Raw genomic sequence first — 23546 nt, 5'->3', positions numbered from 1 at the left:
TGGTTCCCTGGACTGTTTTAAGAAACTTCTTAAGACTCACCTTTTTAGTATTGCTTACAATCTGAAGCTTTCTTTTTAATTAGTATTTTTGTATTTCTTCTTTTATTGTGTTCTGATGCTCTTGTTAGCGCTTTGAGTCTGAGAAAAGAGCACTGTAAATAAAATTTACTATTATAATAATTATTATTATTATTATTTGGAGGAATAACCATCATATTCAATCACAACAAATCAAAACACATATTATTTCTAGGGGGAAATGCTCTAAACTGCAAAGTCTCATGTGAAATGAATGTTATCAGACCTTTATAAAATCAAACACACATTAATATTTTACTCAAACACTTCCTTACTCACTCCCCGGGCTGTTGGTGTTTCGTAACATCTCATTTTTATCAGGTGGGTCATGAGCCCAACGCTCAACCCCCAACCTAGAGGACCAGGACATGAACTGACACACTACAGCCAGTTTAGTTGATCAGTTCCCCTATAGTGCATGTGTTTGGACTGTGGGGGAAACCCACGCCAACACAGGGAGAACATGCAAACTCCACACAGATACACCAACTGACCCAGCAACATTCTTGCTGTGAGGCGACAGCTCTACTCACCGCACCACCCTTTCTTAAACACACACCTTATATAAACCCAAACTATTTCAGATCATTTCTTTCATATTTGTAATAATTATGAACTGTTTATAATCACAGCTACATCTATTACATTATTATAAAAATACAGAAGTACATCTACTACAACTTATATTTATCTATTTTCAGTTTTAATATATATATATATATATATATATATATATATATATATATATATATATATATATATATATATATATATATATATATATATATATATATATATATATATATATATATATGTATATGTGGAAATGTATAGCACAAAACTTATTTGGTTGCAGATTTGTAAAAATAGCCAAAATACATTGAACTTATGCCAAAAATCTTCAGGAAACTAAGTCAAGATTATGTTTGATGATGTAAATTTTCCATAAATACATTAAATCTTAATTCTGGATTAGTGATATGCATGGATAAGTACTGATTTTTTTTCTCAGATTCTGGATGGTCAGATAGTTGTATCTCTGCCGAACACTGTTTGATACTAAATTAGCTGATGTGTTCAGCTCTGAGATGATGTATAAATATCAATAATAATGAAACGTTCATCTATTGTGTGTTCAGGGTTATGATTCACGATGAGTGAAGTTTATAGAGTGTAAGGATCGAGATGGTGGGAGAGTTTGTTCTTATTTCAGGCAGTTTAATATTAATCATTGCCCAGGTGTGTCACACGACCCAGAGGAATCACAAGGAAGCAAAAGGATATTCCTAGAAGTATGATCCGGCTCTGCTGCTGGCCATAACAGCTGGATAAAACATCCACATTTAATATAAAATGACTTTATAGATACTTGCTAATTTACAGATTTCACTGTTGATTAATGAGCAATCTGTCTGATGAAAATACAATACAATAAAATGAACTGAACTGAAAATGAGACGATAAATTAAATAAAATACAAATTGAGAAAATGAAAAAAATGTAATAAAAAATAAATAAAAAATAAAAATGTATTAATAAAATATAACACTGAGGGAGCAAGTGAAAAAAACACCCCTGATCTACAAATAAGCAAAATCAAAAATATTGAAAATCAGGGAGTGGCTGAGACACACACACACACACAGAAACACAAACACACACACACACCTGCATCCACACACACCTGTGAATATAAGAGCAGAGGAAGGAGAAGCAGATTATTCTGAAGACGGATCTCAGACTGAACACATCATGAAGATCTGGATCGCTCTGCTTCTGCTCATCACACACACTCAGGTACACACAGACACACACACACATACACACACACACACACACACAGCGCTGTAAACCAGGTTCAGAACAGGGCTCATGATGCTCGTAATTACAAAGAAACACTAAAAACTGCTTATACTATACAGACTTAAGCTTCAGTTATCAGATTAAAGCTCATATTTTACAGAAAAGTAAAGATCTTAGTACTCTTTTTTTTTTGCATTTTTTTTTTTGTAAAAATGCTCAGAAGGAAAGACCGGGGGTCATATTTCAAGGAGAAATGTCTTCAAGGTGAACACAGATGTCAAATGTTTGCAGGAAATGTTTATGCTATAAATGATCCACTGTTTATATATAATAAACATTATTATGACGTTTAGGATCTTTTATTGTTTAGTGTTAAACTGCTTTACACAAATAAAAGCGCTACGAAAAACAAAGATGAACAGAATTTCATTATAATAAACAGTGAACTGATGAATCAAGAATTAAGAAATGCTTTAACTCTTTACACCATAACATTTGTTTGCATCCTAATTCAACAATAAATGAAGTTAAAAGTAAACAAATGGAATCATTTTAGGTGTAAACTAGTTAAAAAGCTTTTATTTAGGTTGATTTAGTGGTTCACTTATAAAGTATAAATGTATAAAGAGATTAAAGAAAGGTCAGAAACTTTGTTTTGAATAAGAAAAAATTATATATATATATATATAATACGCAAAACATAAAAGAATAATATTATATAATTATTTTATTTATTTTTATTATTATTACTATTTATTTATTTATTTATTATTTGTTTGTTTCTTTTTGTATTAAACTATTACCACCACACTTATTTATGGATTGTTTGTATATTGCATGTTTTATTGTCAACTGTGGTGTAAATATTTGTTGGACAAAATTTGTAAGTTGTTGCATTTGAATGTTAAAAAAAAAAAAAAAAAAAATATATATATATATATATATATATATATATATATATATATATATATATATATATATTTATAAATTAGATATCTTTATGATAATATAACAATACCGTAATAAACTGTTAAATAGCCTTCTAATAATAGCATCATCTTTAAAAACACACATATTTAAAGTAAAAATGTAACAAAAATGCAAAAATTCATGCTTAAAGCAAGACTAAAATAGTAACATTTGTAAGCATTAGTTCATGTATTAACTAGAGTAACGCATTAGTCAGTGTTCATTAACCTTACAGCGGTTCCGTGTTTGTTCGTGTTCAGGTTCATAAAATAACAAAGATGTACAAATATTGATGTTCAGTGTCAGAAAGAGAGATTAAATATCAATGTAAATTTATGTACACTTCTACTTTCTTACACGCACTGCAAAAATGCTTCAAGTTTTTGTCGTGTGTCCAGTCTGAGTTTCTAAAAGTTCCTAAATCAAGATGCATTTTCTAGACAAGCATTAAATAGGGTCTGTATTCAGAAATAATGAGTCAAAATTAAAAGAGTTTATCAATAAAATAAGCAAAATAATCGGTGTGAGAAAAATAATGTAGTGTTCACTTTGACATAATATTATTCTGCTTCCCCCATTGGAAGATTATTTTGCTCATTTTAATGAAAAACTCTCTTAATTTTGACTCATTATTACTGAAAACAAAACAATATTCTCTGCTCGATTTGATAATTCTTATTAATTTAAGAGTTTTTAGGTATTTGGACTAGAAAAAAGACAAATCCTCTAAATTAGAGAAGCATTTTTGCTGTGCAGTAAAGTAAGGAAGCATTAGATCTGTTCAGACTCACTGCTGGTACATGCATCATGTGTTATAGATGTCATATCTTATGTACACTGCTGCAGCTCAAACAGATACCAGATAAGGAAATATTAGTGCTTACATTGTGTTGTGTTGTGGTGCTCATAGGGAAGAGGAAGTTTCACATTCATGAAATCTGAGGAACAAATAACAATAATAATGTGTTTTTAACAATGCAGACAATGCGCTGTGGTTCATTTCAATATACTGCCACTGGATAATGAGTTTTAATTGTTTCCCTAAAGGCTCAGAGCAATGTGGGACCAACACAAACACCACCACCAACACCACCACCAACAACAACAACAACCACCATAAGTACATCCACAGCCAATGCCAAAACAGATACGACTGCAGAAACTACTACAACTACTGTAGCCCCGACTACAGAAACCACTACGACCATCAGCCCACACACTGCAAGCGCAACCACAGTCCAACACGAGAGTTCAACAACTGGTGCAAACACCTTGACCAGCACAGGCGCTCCAGACACAAATACTCCAACTAAAGCAGAGCATCCAACAACCAGTCCAGAAACTCACACTCCAGCAAACACAACAACAACAAACACCACAACAACAACAAACACAAACATAACAACCACAAACACAAACACAAACACAACAACAACCACAAACACAACAACAACAACAAAGCCCTCCACAGCTCCATCATCTGCAAGCAGTACCAAAACCAACCCAGCAGAGAAAACCACCAGCACCTCCACCTTCAGCACTGTGAAGACCACCTCCTCCAGCGGGTCCCTGAGAGCCTCCGTCAGCTTCAGTGTGGGTGCATTACTGTTCCTGCTGAAGACCCTCTGACACACTCATGGAGAACTACTTTTGCTATTATTTTCAACTGCTTGTAATAAATGATGCCATCAGATTACACAGATACAGCTCATTAAACATCACCTATACGCTATACAGCTGCAGATTAACTGTTTAATTAGAATAACTCATGCTTGATTGTGACTTGAACTTAATCTGATTGCAATGCAATAGTGTGCACATTTGTAAAGCTGCTTTGATACAATAATCATTGTGAATAATTATAAACTTTGTGATTATTTCTGCCTCAGAAAATGCACATTTTAATGCACAGAAAAGGGATTAAAGTAACTCTCTGTATTGATATGATAAGAGTCTCACAGCTCTACTTTGATGCTTGAAACCACTATAAAACATTCACGCCTCAATCACTGGCATTAGCTTTGCACATACATATTAATCATGTCCATGTGTACACTTCTGTTTGATTAAATGTTATCATGTAGACACATTTACAAATATTGCATATAAATTGCCTTGACTGAAAGTGCTTGATGCATCATGTCAGCATTGAATATCTGAAATACAACAATGGTGTAAAGGAAACATCTGAAAACAATAAAAAAAAGCACTCTCTTCTTGTAGTGTGTGTGTGTGTGTGTGTGTGTGTGTGTGTGTGTGTTAAGGTCATTTAAATCAATAATTGTGTCCTTTTCCTTGTGATGTCAGGTTTATGGATTTAGGGTTTAATAATTGAGCTCTCCTGGACTAATAGAGCTGCTCATGATCAATCATTTGCTGTTAGTCAGCTCTTGATCTTCTGATATCCTAGGAAAACATTTCTGAAGCCTTTGGCTAAATAAGAAACTAGTGATTCTGAATGACCCACACTGCGATCAGTTAATGTTCACATCTCACAGAGAAGAAAATACACTTTTTCTAGAGCAGAAATGCATAAATTAAGAGAAATAAAGCAAGATATAATGAGTTGAGAAGGTAAACATGTACATTTACTGGGCTGTTTTGATGACACATTTGGTTTTATGGGTATCTAAGTCACAGTAGCAGAACATTTTCAGCATTATAACAATCATTTCACTGCAGGTTCATCATAAAAATCACATTAAATAAACCTTGAAAAATACACAAATAAAATGACAACTGACTGCTTTATCCTACTATTAGAATGAATGAATGAATGAATGAATGAATGAATGAATCAATGAATCAATGAATGAATGAATGAATCAATCAATCAATCAATCAATCAATCACTTAGGTGGAAACAAATACAAAATATTTTCAAACATTAAAGTTTACTGGTGGCTTAAATTTTCAGATTATTTGCACAATTTGTGTCCATAATGATTAAAATCAGCATTATAATGAGTTTTTAGCGTGTTTTCTTTTCCCCCTCTTGATAAAGGTCAGTTCTGCAAAACAGTGACCTTTTATTAATGCATTGATCATAAACCGCAGCCAATGTAGAGGAACTGTAAACACACGCATGTTGAGTATCAGTGATATTATAATGATCATCTTTTATTATCAGTGATATTATAATGATCATGTTGAGTATCAGTGATGTGTAGAGCACCTTTAATCTTCAGCTCGACAAATAGCCAACAAACCCTGCAGGAGCTCAGCTTTAAACTGCTTCTGTTGAGCAAAAAACACACACAATACACACACACACACACACACACACACACACACACACACACACACACACACACACACACACACACACACACACACACACACACACACGTAAATGAATCGATCAAAAACGTTGTTAAAAAGTTTTTTAACCCTCACACCAAAAAAAAACAAAAAAAACACTGTGTGTGAGCATGTTATTGTATCGGGTAATTTGTGCGAAAGTGTGTTTGCGTGAGAGAAGCTTATGTTTGTGTTTAAGCTTATGTGTGTGTGTGTGTGTTTGTTTGAGCATGTGAGCATGTTTTTGTGTGAGCTAAAATGTGTGTGTGTTTGTGTGAGAGAGTATTTGAGCTTATGTGTGTGTACGAGTATGTGTGTGAGAGTGTGTGTGTGTGTGTGACAGAGTATGTGCATGTGTTTGTATTTATAAGTGGGTATGAGCATGTTTTTTGTGAGCTAAAATGTGTGTGTTTGTGTGAGAGAGTATTTGAGCTTATGTCTGTGTGTGTGTGTGTGTGTGTGTGTGTTTAAAAATGCAAGCATGTTTTTGTGTGAGCTAAAATGTGTGTGTGTGTTTGTGTGAGAGAGAGAGTATTTGAGCATATGAGTGTGTGTGTGTATGAGTGTGTGTGTGAGAGAGAGAGAGAGAGAGAGAGTGTGTGTGTGTGTGTGTGTGTGTATGTGTTTGTGAGCATGTTTTTGTGTGAGTTTATTTGAGTGTGTGTATGAGAGCATGTTTGTGTATATATGTGTGTGTGTGACAGAGTATGTGTTCACTGTAAAAAATTCCTGTAAATTTACGGTGAAAATAAACAGCAAAATACCGTTTTAATGTAAAAACAGCAAGTTGCCGTTTTTTACAATGCATCATGGGAAGACTTGCTCACTTCAGTTTGAGTGGTTGAGCAACAACAGTAAGGGCACTGTAATTTAACGGTTTTATACCATATTTTTTTCTGTGTACACAAGACGCCATTTTGGATTATCTACATGAGGTAAGTTTGCAGCTCCATATGTGACTAACTATCTGTAAAGTACCTGTTAGTTTTTAAAATCACATGTAAACATCCAATAAACACACAACTGCAACAATGATTTGACTGTGTGAATTTGAAAAGCAAGATTAGCATAAGGACTCGGTAACGTTAGTCCTCACATCTCCTGGAGCCTGGATGGATATTTTACCTGAACTTTTAGGAACAGTGAAAATGTTGAACGTTATAATTTGTGGTTACATGAACTGGTACATTGCCCTGCATTTTATGACAGGTTTGAATTGCGTGTCTCTGTTTGAAACTCCAAGGTACTTACAAGAAAGGATAATTGGATAATTTGGATATTTTCGACGAGGTAAGAAGCTATATCTGTAAACGTACTATCTTTAAAATACTTATTAAATTTAAATATCATGCCATAAACATCCAATCAACACATAACCAAAGTACCTGTTTATTTAATTGCAGGATCCGACCCTGTGAATGTCTTGAGAAGAGAAAGAGGGTAACTTTAGCCTAATTTAGCAAGCTAACGATAGCTGGAGGACTCATATTCACATCACACACAGGTAAGAATGTTAAACCTAGATTTTACATGAACTTTGAGTGAAGATTGTACAGAATCTTTTTTTTTTTCATGTGGTTACATGTGTAACTTGCATATTTGGTCCATTTTATTACAGATACACCTTTTCATTTGCAACTCCGGTGCTTCTAAAAATAACATTTTAAGATCGAGTGAGACCTTTGTTATTTTTACGTTATTGCAGTTGGTTTATATAGAAATTGACTAGAATTACGATCAGATTTTATGCTTGGTAACGTTACCTAAAGTAGCAGAGCTTTTAATCTTTTTTGTGAGTAAGGAGTAACTGCTATTATAATGAAAATTCTTTACAATTCATTTTTGACCAATAGATGTCTGCCACCACTGCTAATCTTGAAAAGATGGGTAACCTGCCAGTGACTCCTCATTTGATTCTGCCTGGTAAGTATTTTGTGATTAAGATAGGGAAAAAATCTAATTTGTGTCCCGCTATAGACTTTGCTGGTTTGTATTTGACGAAATAGATTCATTCGTTTTTAATTCATTAAAGCAAAGTCTCATTTAGTTAGAAATGTATGTATTTGTTTTGATCTGATACCCAAAGAAATAAACTTGCCTTTTAGAAGCCTAGTTATCCTTTGGTATTACTATTGACATACTATTGTCAATGTTTTAACACATGCTTAAGACATTCTGTCACTTTTCATTATCTTTGAATCTCAGATTACCTGGTTTGATTTCATGTAGTTGCTTATTACAGTTATTTTAATATTTATTTTAATTTTGAAAAATGATATTGTATGGCTTTATCACGTCTTGCATAATTTTATTATGGCCCTTTCTACACCAAGCCTTTCAAAACAAATGATAAATCACAGAATTAATCTCCAGAATAATTCCTAAATAATACTTTAATCAACCAATTTATTAAAGGTTCAGATGATACTTTGGGCCAGTGGATAAAAAAATGGATGATCAGCATGGAAGGCAGAGTAATCTGTGAGGGTGAGCATGCACACTGGAATTCCTTCAAAGGTAATATGTTTGCACTTACAAATTTTTAGTTTAATTTAGCATGAGGACTTCATGGAATAGAATATTGTTATGTCCAACTTGTCACATGTGTGTTTGTGTGTATATACTACAAGTGAAAAGTTTGGAATCAGAAATATATATATATGTCGTATAATAAGCTTCTTGTGCTCACAAAGGCTAAACAATACTGTAATAGAAACAAGGACAAATACATCAAAAACTGTGATATAGTGAAATGTCAGTTAAATAGTATATATTTATCATAAACTAATTAAATCATGTACTGGTATTTTATTGTATTTAGTTTAAAATGTGATTCTTGTATTTTAAAGTTAAATTTTGATCATCATTAAAAATACTAGTCCTCAGTGTCACATAATTCTCATGGTGCTTAATATAACCATCTGCTAAGAATAAACATTTATTGTTGTTGTCAGAACTTTGTGAAACAATACAATACACATTATTCATTCATTTTCTTTTCGGCTTAGTCCCTTTATTATTCCAGGGTTGCCACAGCTTAATGAACCGCCAACTTATCCAGCACATGTTTTATGCAGTGGATGCCCTTCCAGCTGCAACCCATGTCTGGGAATCATCCATACACACCCATTCACACACATACACTACGAACAATATAGCCTACCCAATTCACCTGTACCACATCTTTAGACTTATGGGGGAAACCAGAGCACCAGGAAGAAACCCACGTGAACACGGGGAAAACATGCAAACTCCGCACAGAAACGTCAACTGACCTAGCCAAGTCTCGAACCAGTGACCTTCTTGCTGTGAGGTGACAGCACTACCTACTGCGCCACCACGTCAGTACACATTATACAATACTATTTCAAAGTACCATTGAAAATTAATTACTTTTACTCATCAAACTAAATTGTTCAAGCATGAAAGTAAATTAGACAACGCGGTGGCTCAGTAGGTAGTGCTGTCACCTCACAGCAAGAAGGTTGCTGGTTCAAGCCTCGACTGGGTCAGCATTTCCATGTGGAGTTTGCATGTTCTCCTTGTGTTCGCGTGGGCTTCCTCCGGGTCCTCCGGTTTTTCCCACAGTCCAAAGACATGCGATACAGGTGAATTGGGTAAGCTAAATTGTCTGTAGTGTATGAGTGTGAATGAGAGTGTATGGGTGTTTCCCAGTGATGGGTTGCAGCTGGAAGGGCATCCGCTGCGTAAGACATATGATGGATAAGTTGGCAGTTCATTCCGCTGTGGCGACCCCAGAAAAGGGAAAAAGCCAAAAAGAAAATGAATGAAGGAATGAATAAAAGTAAATTAATTTTTTATAATGCAAAAAAGATTTTTAAAAAAAATTACTTATTTTTTTAATCAAACAATGGTAAAAGAATGTATCAGTTTCCAAAATACTTTGAAGCTTTTTTTTTTTTAGCACTGATCATTATAAGAATCAATATTAGTGGTTTTGTACCAATAATATAATGATTTCTTAAGGATCATGTGACACTAAATTAAATGTGAAACTAAGTTCAATAAGAAAAAAAATAAAAATTGAAAAATTTGAATTATTTAAATTGTGTAGTAACTAGGGATGTAACAAAATTGTAAATACCGTCATACCGCAATAGTAATTTTTTTCAATATTAGCGTAGGCGCATGACTCAATAAAACTATATTTCTGAGAAAAGTTTGCTTAGGCGAATGAAGCGAAAGGGAGGTAGCAGGAACTACAATTCCCATCAGCCCAGGATGATTCCCATCATCCTTTGCGGTCTGTTGTCGCTACAGATCCAGTAATGCGGAAATGGAGTGTGGTGCTAGTAGCGGGGAATAAAAAGAGCTGGAAATGATCGAACCTAAAGCGGGTTTCAAATCGGATGTTTGAAAGCATTTCGATTTCTCTCTAAAAAGATACAAGAAAGGAGAAAAGGTGACAGACAAATAAGAATGCAGTATGCAGGCACTGCCAGACTGTGGTGAAATATAGGTCGGGGAATACGACTAAAAACAGTCATGGGGACTGCAGAACACAGCACACTTGTTAGATTGATGCAGACATTGACTTGTACCGCAAAGAGACCTCTATCTCACTCATGGCTTGTCCTCTCAAGTGGGGGAAAGACAATGCACAACGTCACCCACTGCTGTCAACCTTGGCTTAATCATATCTCTCTGTCCCAGAAACCTCAGTCCCAAATGAGAGGGGGTTTTTCTGTTGCAGGGGACATGCTCAGAGATCCCAGCTTTTACCAGATTTTAGTTATATGATAATTTTCCTTTAAACCCATCTCTATCTAAGTGAGTGAGTGATTAAATGTTGAATGTGATGAGTTTTCAACAATACTAAATTGAAACTTTATATATATATATATATATATATATATATATATATATATATATATATATATATATATATATATATATATATATAGTTTAATAGTTTTTTGTTATTAAAATTAAAAAATTGAAGTTCCTGTTTCGAAACTTACAGATAGATGGCTAATTTGTATGTCATTGATATGTTCAGTGCTAAGGTAAATAAACACTTTTGGGACTTTTTTCAAGTCTTTTCATTAGTTTTGTTTTTTTCCTGTAAATTATTCAATAAGTTTGCCATTCATACTGAGGTATTATCGTACAGTGAAATTCTGATACTGTTACATCCCTAGTAGTAACACTTTAAAATTCAACATTTTTACTTTATTTTTGATCAAATAAATGCAGCCTTTGTGAGCAGAATAGCCTTTTTAAACATGACCTCTAAAAACTCTGTCCTTCAGATTAATATTTTGAATAGAATGCTTTACAATTATATATTTGTGCATAAACATTAGATTAGTCAAAGCCAAAATTGGAGCTAATAAACTTAGTACACGCCAGTGAATATTTTGAATATTTTGATGAAAAATAATATTTATTGATGAATAAATACATCTTTAATAATAACAGGAATAACAGGAAAAAAATATTACTCTGTTTAATAAAACTGTTTTGTTTAAATGCACCAATATATATTTGTCTATATTCACTGAGGAATTTATACAAATATACATTTTTTAAAGGGGCTGTTCATTTATGCTGAACACTATATGTGGTGTGTGTGTGTGCGTGCGTGTGTGTGTGTGTGTGCGTGCGTGGTCAAAATTATTAGCCTCCTTGATTTTTTTTTTCTTTTTTCAATATTTACATATTTATGATTAACAGAGCAAAGAATATTTCACAAAATTTCTGATATTATTTCTCCTGGAGAAATTTTTTCTGGTTTTAGCTAGAATAAAGGTAGTTTTTTTTTTTTTTTTTAAAACATATTAAGGTCAATATTATTAGTCCCCTAAAGCAATACATATTTTTGATTGTTTATAGAACAAACCATCGTTATACAATGACTTTAATTAACCTAATTAACCTAGTTAGGCCTTTATATGTCACCTTAAGCTAAACACTAGTATTTTAAAAATAAAATATAGGCAATTATTATCTGCTGTCATCATGGAAAAGATAAAAGAAATCAGTTATTAGTTTTTACAAATTAGTTATTAAAACTAGTATGTTCAGAAATGTTGAACAAATCTTCTCTTTGTTAAACAGAAATTGGGGAAAAAATATATATATTATATTATATACAGTTGAAGTCTGAATTATTTGCCCCGTTTATTTTTTTCCCCTATTTCTGTTTAACGGAGAGAATTTCTTCAACACATTTCTAATCATAATAGTTTTAATAACTCATCTCTAATAACTGATTTATTTTCTCTTTGTCATGATGACAGTAAATACTATTTGATGAGATATACTTCAAGACACTTCTATACAGCTTAAAGTGACATTTAAAGGCTTAACTGGGTTAATTAGGTTAACTAGGCTGATTAGGGTAATTAGGCAAGTCATTATATAGCAATGGTTTGTTTTGTAGACTATCTAAACATTATATAGCTTAAAGGGGCTAGTAATTTTGACCTTAAAATGAATATTTAAAAAGTAAAAGTCAAAATAAAACAAGACTTTTTCCTGAAAAAAAAAATATTATCAGATACTGTGAGCATTTACTTGCTCTGTTAAACATCATTAGGAAAATAATGAAAATAAATAATTCAAAAAAAGGGGCTGATAATTCTGACTTCAACTGCACATAAATAATAGCAAATAGGGACTTAAACTATGTACACACACGTCACTGGTGTTGTTCAAAAATCAAACATTTTAACATTTGAATACCCTTTTCATGTCTTTAATCTTCATCATATAATAATAACCTTTTTTCAGGGAAAACCATTTTAGTGCTGCAAAAATGCATGTGCTTTTTCACTAAAATTTTCTTTCAGAACAGAAAATCACTTTTGCAGATAGTTTATTTATTTTTGTAAGTCATACAGTTTTAAATACCTTGTTCACAGAAAATCTTTTATTCTTATTATTCAGATGCTTTGCTGGCATAAATCCAGAGAGGGGAACCAAGGCTGTGAGAGGAAATGTGACGTCAAAAAAAAACTGGCAAGACAGTTCAGAAGAAGACCATGACTGTAAACCCCAAGGTTTCAAACCTTTTAAAGAAACTAATGGACTTTGAATGGGACTTTATTTAAAATGCAGCTAGCTTGCACCCCCCTACTTTTGCAACACAGAGGCCTTTTTTTCTTTATTTGCTGAAGCTCATTTTGGGGCTATAATTTTTTTATATTTTATATCCAAGACTCAATTGTAAAGTGGCTATTTATTAATTTTTTCTATGACATTCGGTAAGTTGCTTCTTGATGTACAATGCTGAATACAATCTTAACATTTCTGGAGAACTTACAATTTTTGCCTGTTCTTTGGCTTAATATTTTCACAAACACAATGCAGATTTCATTTTGTGTTGTTTGAAAATAAAAATGTGAAATATAACTTGGATTTATTTCTCTTTTTGAATCATTTTAATCTGAAATAATATGGTTAAATATGGATTGTAATTTAACAGCTTTATGCTTCTAAATAACAGATGCATGCTGTAGATAAAATGTAAAAAAGTTAGGGCACTGTATTTTTACATTAGAATAACAGTGGTATGCTGTATCTTACAAAACAGTATCATGCTGTTAATTTAAAATGGCAGGGCACTGTATTTTTACAGTTCCATAACAGTAGATTACTGTGGCTAAAAAAACTGTATCATGCTGTTAATTTAAAACGGTAGGGCACTGTATTTTTACAGTTCCACAACAGTAGAATACTGTTGCTAACAAAAACAGTATCATGCTGGTAATTTAAAAAACGGTAGGGCACCATATTTTTACAGTATGATAATGGCAACCACAGCTGCCAGTAGATTACTGTTTTTTTACAGGGAAATTTTTTACAGTGTTTGTATATATAAGTGGGTATGAGCATGTTTTTGTGTGAGTTTATGTGTGTGAGCTTAAATGTGCGTATATATATATATATATATGTGTGTGTGTGTGTGTGTGTGCATGAGAGTTTTTTGTGTAAGCTTAAATGTGTGTGTATGAGAGTGTGTTTGTACTTATATACATGTACGTGCATGAGCATGTGTTTGTCTGTGTGAGCTTATATGTGTGTGAAACTGCATGTGTGTGTTTTGTGTGTGTTTGAGAGAGTGCATGAGTGCGTGTATTTGTGCATAAATATATATGTATATACACAAATATGCGTGTATGTGTGTGTGTGTGTGTGTGTGTGTGTGTGTGTAGACACCTGTAAGGCAGTGTATAGTGAGCTTCCGCTGGTCTTCTTGTAAGCGACTCTGACCCTCAGCAGATCCTCTTCACTGTGAGACACAATCACACCCTGAACCACTGCAAACTACACACACACACACACACACACACACACACACACACACACACACACACACACAGGAAACACACACACATCAATACACACACTAAATATTGTATAATTTGATTCAAATGTATATTCAACTCAAATGTCTCCTCAATTAAATCATCACTAATTAGATTTGAATTAACATAATGCATGAATCTGATATCAGATGAGGGTAAACAGGGTCACAGTGAGCCGCAGTGTGTGATCCGTGCAGATGTGACAGCACCGAGAGTGTTAGAGGAACTCTGCTGTTCACATCTCCACAGGATTTGCATCATCTGAACACAGATTAATAAACACAACACTTCGACAAGATTAAAGAGGTTTCCTTCTAGGTGTATTTGTTATGATCCTACACAAACAAACACACGCACACGCACACGCACACGCACACGCACACACACACACACACACACACACAAACACACACTTATTTCTTAGAGTAAACCTCAAACTTACCTTCATAGTTTGGATGCGCTGAGCCAAGTACAGATATGGGTCCTGGATAGTGCACACTAATGAGGGACAGAGAGATGCTCATCAGTGAACACACACACTCTCTCACACACAGACACACACACACTCTTGTACAGCTATCTCTATGTTCTCCCCTCAGCCCTCACAGCAAACACCCTCTGCACTCTCACATCTTCACACTCCTCCATTCTGCCGGATTATCCTCATCAACACCACAACACATTTGACTGGCACTGCTATACTTGTGGGGACATTTGGTCCTTATAATGTAAGGAACACAAGGTGTGCGCACACACACAGGGTTACCCAGGGTCTTGAGGCCCTTCCTGAGGTCAGCAGACATTAATCCTCTGAAGTGTCCATCCAGAGCTTCTTGCACTGTCTGTCCTCTCTCAACCTCCAGCTCATCCAGCACTGAAACACACACACAGACGCACACACACACACACACACACAGATGAAGACAGCAGATGGAAAGTTCCCAAACAGCCTCTTGTGTCAACAGTTTACTCTCATAATTATCTGCAAAGAGGACGAGGAAGATCCTGTTCACACCCTGACGACAGACGTTTATCCTGATTGCACTGTGGCCTCACAGCAGGAAGGTCGCTGGTTTGAGTCTCGGCTGGGTCAGTTGGTGTTTCTGTGTGGAGTTTGCATGTTCTCCCCGTGTTGGTGTGGGTTTCCTCCGGGTGCTCCGGTTTCCCCCACAGTCCAAACACATGCGCTATAGAGGAACTGATCAACTACACTGGCCGTAGTGTATGAGTGTGTAAATAAGTGTGTATGGGTGTTTCCCCATAGTGGGTTGCAGCTGCAAGGGCATCCGCCATGTAAAACATATGCGGTTCATTCTGCTGTGACTAATAAATAAAAGTGAATGAAAGACTGATCTGCTGAGGAATGAAAGTCTACATGTCAGGTGAGCTCTGGGTTAGCACATTACAGGAGATTTTCAGCTTTGGTGAATGTGGAGTGTGTAACCCACCTGCGCTCAGGTGCTCAGGGTGTCTGGAGGTCAGGGTCCGGATCCAGACTTCAGCTGCAGGTTTCTTGTTCTTCAGCTCCTCAGATAAAGCCTGACAACAACAGCAGGACCAATACAGCAGACATGAGTGAAGACAGAGCAGCGCAGTCTGACAATCAATCAACATCCTACAGGCTAAATAAACACTGGCTTGGGTCATTGGGTCAAATATGATGAACACATTTAATTTTGGATTAAATATTATTACATTATTATATTACATTAAATATAAATTACTTTTGTTTGACCCATCTGTGGTATTTCTTCATATTTTACCCAATGTTAGGTCAAAACAATGCAGCTTTTATTTTAGCATGCGATAAGCAATGATGCACTTAAAAGTGATTAAACTGATTGATTTCTCTTGAAAATACGGTGATTGAATATGATTGAGTATGTGACTGCTGTACTGCAGTGTGTGTTGTGTTTTTGAACTGTTCATAACAATAAACACATCCTGTGTGTTTTTGGTAAGTTTCGCATGCTACGGTCTGTTCTTCAAAAGTGGATTACTCAGTTAGCTGGATTTGGATATTGACCGTTTGATCCAGGGTTGTTTAGTTCTTCAAAATCTGAGAGTCGTTGTCATAGCAACAGTTCTGGTAGCTCAAACCTGTTCAGGGGCAGGCTCATTTCATATCAACAGGATTAGATCGGCTCAGTTCAAGCAAAGATAATACTGAAAGTATGTGCCGAATGCTGACATTTTCTTTGAGTTTAATTATTTTTTATTTTAAATATTTCCCAAATGATGTTGAACAGATTGAGGAAATGTTCACAGTGTGTCTGATAATATTTGTTCTTCTGGAGAAAGTCTGATTTGTTTTATTTCGGCTAAAACAAAAGCTGTTTGAACTTTTGAAACACCATTTTAAGCACAATATTATTCGCCCCTTTAAGTTATATATTTTTTCCATAGTCTCCAGAACAAACTATCATTATACAATGACTCGCCTAATTACCCTAACCTGCCTAGTTACCCTAATTACCCTAGTGAAGCCTTTAAACGACACTAAGCTGTATAGAAGTGTCTTGAAGAATATCTAGTCTAATATTATTTACTGTCATCATGACAAAGAGAAAATAAATCAGTGATTAGAGATGAGTTATTAACACTATTATGATTAGAGATGTGTTGGAGAAATCTGCTCTCTGTTACACTGAAATTGGGGAAAAATAAAAAAAGGGGGGGGGGGGGGGCGAATATATCTGACCTCAATTGTATATGTGTGTGTATGTGTATATATATATATAGTAATTAAACGTATGCAATCTGCACAAATTTATTGATATGGGCTTTTAAGAGACAAACGTGTACAATCCCTTTAGAACAATTATTAAGCATGTATGATATTAGACATGCTTAATATTCAATATATATTTTTTAAGGAATAATACTTTAATGCACTCATAAACATGTATTGACTGCTAATATTACAGTAATTTGATGCTTTACAAAAGTTGCAGACGCCTTTACCAGCTTAAAAATTGTTTTGTGACGCAAAACTAAATTAAACATCCAGTTATTCTGTACAGCGATTAAGAAAACAGCTACTTTACTACTACAGCTAAGCTACTATAATAAAGAAAGTCCACTCTAACTGAAAAACTAAATAAGCTGCTAAACACTCTTGACTGATGAAAGTGTAAACAAAGTTGAAAAGTTATTGCGTATCATATTTAAGAACCTGTTTCCTGTAAATTCTGTGTAATTCATGAATAATTAAATATAAATGAGATGATGTCATTACGCTGCTGTGCCGTCAGCCAATCGCTGCATTGCTGATCATGATTTCGAGGATCTTTAGATCTGTCCTTCACAACACACGCAGATCTCAGATCAGTTCATCCTGACATTTTGATCTGATTCGCCAACTTGTTTGAAGAACCAAATTAGCGAGAGATCAGTTATCAAGATGAACAGATCCAGGATCTGCCAAATCATTAAGCGAGGTACGAAGAACAAACCCCAGGTGACCATGATGTCAAATGATCCCTACAAAATGCAGTGTTGGGTTAAATAAGGACAACGTCGGGTTTGACTATATTTGACCCAGCATTGGTTTAAAACAACCCAACAGCTTGTAATTACAGTGAGAATTCACACTGAAGCACAACACAGGCTTTGGGGAAGATGTGTGTGAGGCACTGGGCAGACAGTTATTATATCATAATGCCGGCTGTGTAATATTTCCAGCAGTTCAACAGTCCACAGTCAGCTAATCCTCATGCATTAGTCATGAAAGTCAACACAAGGAGATCATTAAACTGTGAAGGAGAGAGTCAGACGCCAGGGTGTTTGGAGGTGTGTGTGTGTGTGTGAGAAAGAAAGAGAGAGAGAGAGAGAGAGAGAGAGAGAGAGATGGAGGGAAGGACTCTGTGTGTGTGTGTATATTTGTGTGTGTGTATATTTGTGTGTGTGTGTGAGTGAGTGTGTGGCAGAGAGATAAGGATAGAGAGTGAATGTGTGTGTGTGTGTGTGTGTGTGTGTGTGTGAGCTGAAACTGTTGTGCAGCAGAGCAGACAGTAAACATCAGCTTTATCATCTTCATCTGCAGAGAATGCAGTGAGACCTGAACAACACTACAGGAACAACCCAATCCTGTGTGTGTGTGTGTGTGTGTGTGTGTGTGTGTGATGACGACAGTGTGTGAGTCTGTACCAAATGTCCGCACGAGCATTGGCCTTATTACTCCTGTACGAGTGGCTGCAGCCGCTGGAATGTTTCTGTCTGGAGATTTCCTCTCTCACTGATTATTAGCGGAGAGAAACGGCAGGATCTGCTGCTGGAGGATCTGAACTGGTCTCGTCTTCTGATATTATTCTGCTTAATGTCTCGTCATCAACACACTTGTCTGTAAAGCGAGAGGTTTGACTGTTTCTGCTGTTCATTTCTCCTATAAGTGACTGAATCTGAAGATCTAAAAGTCAACGGCCACACCAGTAAATGTTGACCGTGTGGGGACATTTCGTGGTCTTTGAAAGCGAAGGGGCTCATTAATGAGACAGAATGAAGGATTGTGAAGATGTAGAAGCACAGAGTGTTTACTGAGGGCAGAATATACAGACTGTACAGTACAAACATCACTACAGATGTGTGTGTGTGTGTGTGTGTGTGTGTGTGTGTGTGTACTCACTGCTGTGTCCTGCTCAATAATCCCCGTCTCGTTCTCCTTCTGATAAAGCACAGAGAATGTTTATTAACACTGACAGCACACACACACACACACACACACACACACACACACATACAAACACACACACACACACACACACACACACACACACACACACACACACACACACACACACACACACACACACACACACACATACACACACACACACACACACACACATCACTCATATTGAAGCAGTAATCAGAGCTGGTGTTCAGGTGATGCCCCTCACAGCAGCAGCAGCAGCAGGGTCTCTCACCTTCAGCAGAGCTGTGATGAGTCTGGAGAAATCTCCACTGGTTTCACTGAGCAGATCCTTCTCCAGATCCCGCTGAAACTCTAACACACACACTCACAGTCAGTGTGTGCTGCTCTTAACTACTACAAACACACTCACACTGTCTAAAGGATGCTATGTGGAGTGTGTGTGTACCGTGTGTGTATGACGCTCTGATGCGGGAGAGCTGCTGTGGCGTTCTGATGCACAGAATCTCCAGAAGTGTGTCTTCATCTGTTCCAGCACCCTGAACACACACACACACACGAAAAAACATACACACCGATGAATATACACATACACTAAACACAACACATTAACACACACACCTCCATGGCTTTCCGCAGGCGATGCGCGTCAAACTGCTCTGGGCTCAACATCAGACCGAGAACCAGAGACTGAAGATCACCAGAGAGAAGCTTCTTCAGGCCCACATCCAGATCCTGGAACACACACACTTATAAACATTCATGCACACACACACATTGGTGGTTTCTAAAGATTCTCTGCAGGCATGTATTGTGTAATTTAATTAATTTAACATTAAATACCTGATATATTACATTATATTATATTATACAAAATTATATTATTATTATATTATTCTAATATTATTGTATTATATTATATTATATTATATTGCATTATATTATTATTATATTATTATATTATATATATTATATTATATTAAATTACATTATATTATTATATTACATTATATTATATTACATTATATTATATTACATTATATTATATTATATTATATTATCAAATTAAATTATATTATGTTATATTATAATAAATTAAATTATATTATACAAAATTATATTATTATTATATTATTATAATATTATTGTATTATATTATATTATATTGTATGATATTATTATTATATTATATTAAATTACATTATATTATTATATTATATTTATTAAATTATATTTAATTACATCATATTATTATATTATATTATATTACATTATATTATATTACATTACATCATATTATTATATTATATTATAATATTAAATTACATTATATTATTTTATTACATTACATTACGTTATATTATATTATATTCAATTATATAATATTAAATTACATTATTATAGTATATTATATTATTATATTTATTATATTATATTAAATTACATTATGTTATTGTATTATATTATATTGTATTATATTAGTATACAAAATTATATCATTATTATATCATGCTATTATATAATAATATACTATAATTTATTATATTATAGCATATTATATTATTATTATATTATATTATACAAAATGATATTATTATTATATCATTATATTTTATTATATTATATTATATTTTGTGTATATTATATTAAGTGTGTGTGTGTGTGTGTGTGTGTGTGTGTGTGCGTGTGTGATCTTCTGTGTGACGCTCTTATAGACTCTGGCCAGAGCTCTTCTCTGAGCGTTACTGCGATTGCTCAGAGTCCTCACAACACTGCTCACATCTGGAATACACATGCATACACAGACACACAGACACACACACACACGCACACACACACGCACACACACACTCAGAATCTGTGAATTTTTGATCAACTTTCTGCCGTTGTGTAAATATTATGCAATCAAGTAATGCAAAGAGTAACTGTAGTCAGATTACAGTGTTTTAAGAGTAGTTTACTCTGATTACAAATCCTCAGTTCTAGTAATCTGATCAGGTAATCCAGACATGTAATCCTTCATTACACACAGTAGTTAACATGATTTAAGTCCACCTTTCTTCTCCAGAGCATCGTGAAGGACTAGAACGTCTCTCTCAGGTCTGAAGTTTGGGAAGGGCCGCACAGAGCCCAGAGAGCCCCACCACATGCCCTCAGCCTGAGGAATAAACACATCAAACACAGAGGAGTGAAGAGCAGTGAAGACACAGGTCAAACTGAAGATGATGATGATGAAGCACTGACTGCGAGCGGAGACGTCTCCTGAGGGTTACTCTCTGCATCCATTATAGACAGCCGATCAGGACTAAAATGAATCAAAACAACAAAAATAATATAAATTTCACTCTTAGAACACTTGCTGATGAGATCTACTATGTAATCTGACTACTGTGGTATTACAAATCCAGTAGTCAGATTACACTATCATAAATGTGTAATAAAAGTAATCTAAATGTAAACCAACAGTAGTCAGAATAAAATATTTGTAATGTGTAAAAAAGTAATCTAAATGTAATCAAATGTTGTGATATTATATTACCTTTATTGTGGTAAAGTAATCTAAATGTAATCCAAAAGTAGTCAGATTACATTATCAGAAATGTGTAATAAAAGTAATCTAAATGACATTTAGATTACTTTACCACACTAAAGGTAATATAATATCACAACATTGGATTACATTTAGATTACTTTTATTACACATTTAGGGTAACATGCCATTTTTTGGATTACATTTGGCAGAATCAGAAATCAGAATTACCTTTATTAAACAATTATGGCATTGTATTAACAATGCTTTTTGTACTATATTTATTATAATCTTATATAATAGTATTATAATGGTAATATTACAATTTTGAATTTTATTTAGATTTCTTTATTGCTCATTTAGCGTAACAATTGCGCTATTTTTAAATTAAATTTAGAGTATTTTGATTACGTAATCATGCTACATATAGTTACGTTAATTGTAACTTAATATTACAATTTTGGATTACATTTAGCTTACTTCTATTACACTTTAATGACACATATTTGATAATTTTTGTTATGGCAACATATTCACACTTCTTTTAGGATTACAAGTAGATTATGTTTATTACACATTAATGGTAACATCACAACTTTTGGATTACATTTAGATTACTTTTATTACACATTTTTTTGACAATCAATGTAATCTGACTACTTCTGGATTACATTTAGATTACAGTAGTAAAAGATTATTTATTCAGCTTTAATGTGATGTGTAAATCTCAGCATCCAAAAATAAACTGGTTTTGTGGGACACATATAGATTCTGTTTACAAAATAGTTGGAAGTCACAGATTTTGCATGCTTTATGAGGGTTAAATAAATACATGCACTCTTATTAAGATATTCACAAAAATGAAGTATTTAATTCTCACTTAAAATCAACACATCTTCAATAAACTGCACTGCACAAATGCTTTTCTTCATAGCTTTTGTCTTGTTTCTAGTCCAAACATCTACACGTTTTTGAAGAAGCATTTTAGACATGCAAAGGTCTAGTCTTGTTTTCAGAAATAATGCGTCAAAATTAAGTGAGTTTTTAATTAAAAGCAGCATATAAATAAACTTGTTTTTTCTTCAGGCATATGATTACCCCTTTAGTTACACCATTGGCAGATTACATAGCTTGTTTTAAAACTCACTTTATTTTGACTCATTATTTCCGAACACAAGACTATGTGTTTTGCTTGTCTAGAAAATGCTTCTTGATTTAAGAGTTTCAAGAGCAATCTCTTTGACAAATAAAGAAGACATAATAAATCCATAAAGAGACAGGAATAGTTGCATACATACAGTAGTGTAAAGAGGAAGCCTTCACTTCTCCCAGAGTGTGTGGATCTGCTGGAGACTCAGTCAAACTCACAGTGAGGAGGAAAACTCGAAGCTTTCATTCAGGAATGAGGAATAAAAACTGACATCAGATCAGATGAGAGGAGAGGAGATCAGACACCCGATCTGTGGGTGTAGGCGGACGCTAAAACCTGCAGGACTGGAAGAGGAAACAACACAAGCTTCTGAAACGCGAGGAGTCTTCAAGAGGAGAGAGAGAGAGAGAGAGAGAGAGAATATACAACCCGTTATTACAAATATAACAATTACAAAACTGAAGAGGGTAAAAAACATCACAGAGATGTAAAAACCAAACCTTCAAAACAGAACATAACCCACAGAGCAAAATGCATTTGGCCCAGCTCTGGCCCACACAATCAGCTTTTGCTCGGCCCACGTGCTGCAGTGAATTGCAGCTATGGACCATGCTTGGTTATTGTTATTATTAAGTGGGACACGACTGCAATGACATTGATTAACCCATGAAGCATTGCGCTTTCTGTTAATGATGGTAAAGGTTTGTAATGATTAATAATAATATAATTTGT

At 34.4% G+C, this 23546-nt stretch overlaps 2 protein-coding genes and 1 long non-coding RNA gene across 4 annotated transcripts; 2 read left to right on the top strand and 1 right to left on the bottom strand.

Moving 5' to 3' along the window:
• Nucleotides 1-1786: 1786 nt before the first annotated feature.
• On the top strand, nt 1787-5068 carry si:ch73-359m17.9. The gene is made up of 2 exons (NM_001242645.1): nt 1787-1875; nt 3898-5068. Exons 1-2 carry the CDS (start codon nt 1831-1833, stop codon nt 4477-4479), a joined length of 627 nt encoding a protein of 208 aa, NP_001229574.1. The 5' UTR covers nt 1787-1830; the 3' UTR covers nt 4480-5068.
• Nucleotides 5069-5412: 344 nt separating this feature from the next.
• anxa14 (annexin A14) lies at nt 5413-23030 on the bottom strand. Its single transcript, NM_001006053.1, is given in 13 exon segments — nt 5413-6087; nt 14335-14442; nt 14926-14981; nt 15250-15357; nt 15932-16022; nt 19108-19146; nt 19409-19488; nt 19583-19673; nt 19756-19869; nt 20828-20916; nt 21190-21292; nt 21379-21439; nt 22963-23030. Coding segments are annotated over 12 exon segments (981 nt in total). The 5' UTR covers nt 21421-21439; nt 22963-23030; the 3' UTR covers nt 5413-6027.
• On the top strand, nt 7049-13532 carry si:ch73-359m17.11. 2 transcript variants are annotated; one of them, XR_012395281.1, is made up of 6 exons: nt 7049-7085; nt 7394-7440; nt 7554-7654; nt 8004-8073; nt 8566-8667; nt 13063-13532. It is a non-coding gene; the product is annotated as a si:ch73-359m17.11 (long non-coding RNA). The 2 variants fall into 2 exon arrangements; XR_012395280.1 differs by having other exon boundaries at nt 7360-7440.
• Nucleotides 23031-23546: the final 516 nt, after the last annotated feature.

This window comes from Danio rerio, chromosome 19 (genome assembly GCF_049306965.1).
Source record: "Danio rerio strain Tuebingen ecotype United States chromosome 19, GRCz12tu, whole genome shotgun sequence".
NCBI lineage: Eukaryota > Metazoa > Chordata > Actinopteri > Cypriniformes > Danionidae > Danio > Danio rerio.
Note: the sequence above shows the minus strand (reverse complement) of the source record. Positions and strands in the feature narration are given on the sequence as shown.

What these genes read in the sequence shown, in the direction of transcription:
- si:ch73-359m17.9 (NM_001242645.1), top strand. Translation starts at nt 1,831, where the DNA reads ATGAAGATCTGGATCGCTCTGCTTCTGCTCATCACACACACTCAG. An exon ending in TGCTCATCACACACACTCAG is followed by an intron (nt 1,876 to 3,897) that starts GTACACACAGAC and finishes GTTTCCCTAAAG; the next exon opens with GCTCAGAGCAATGTGGGACC.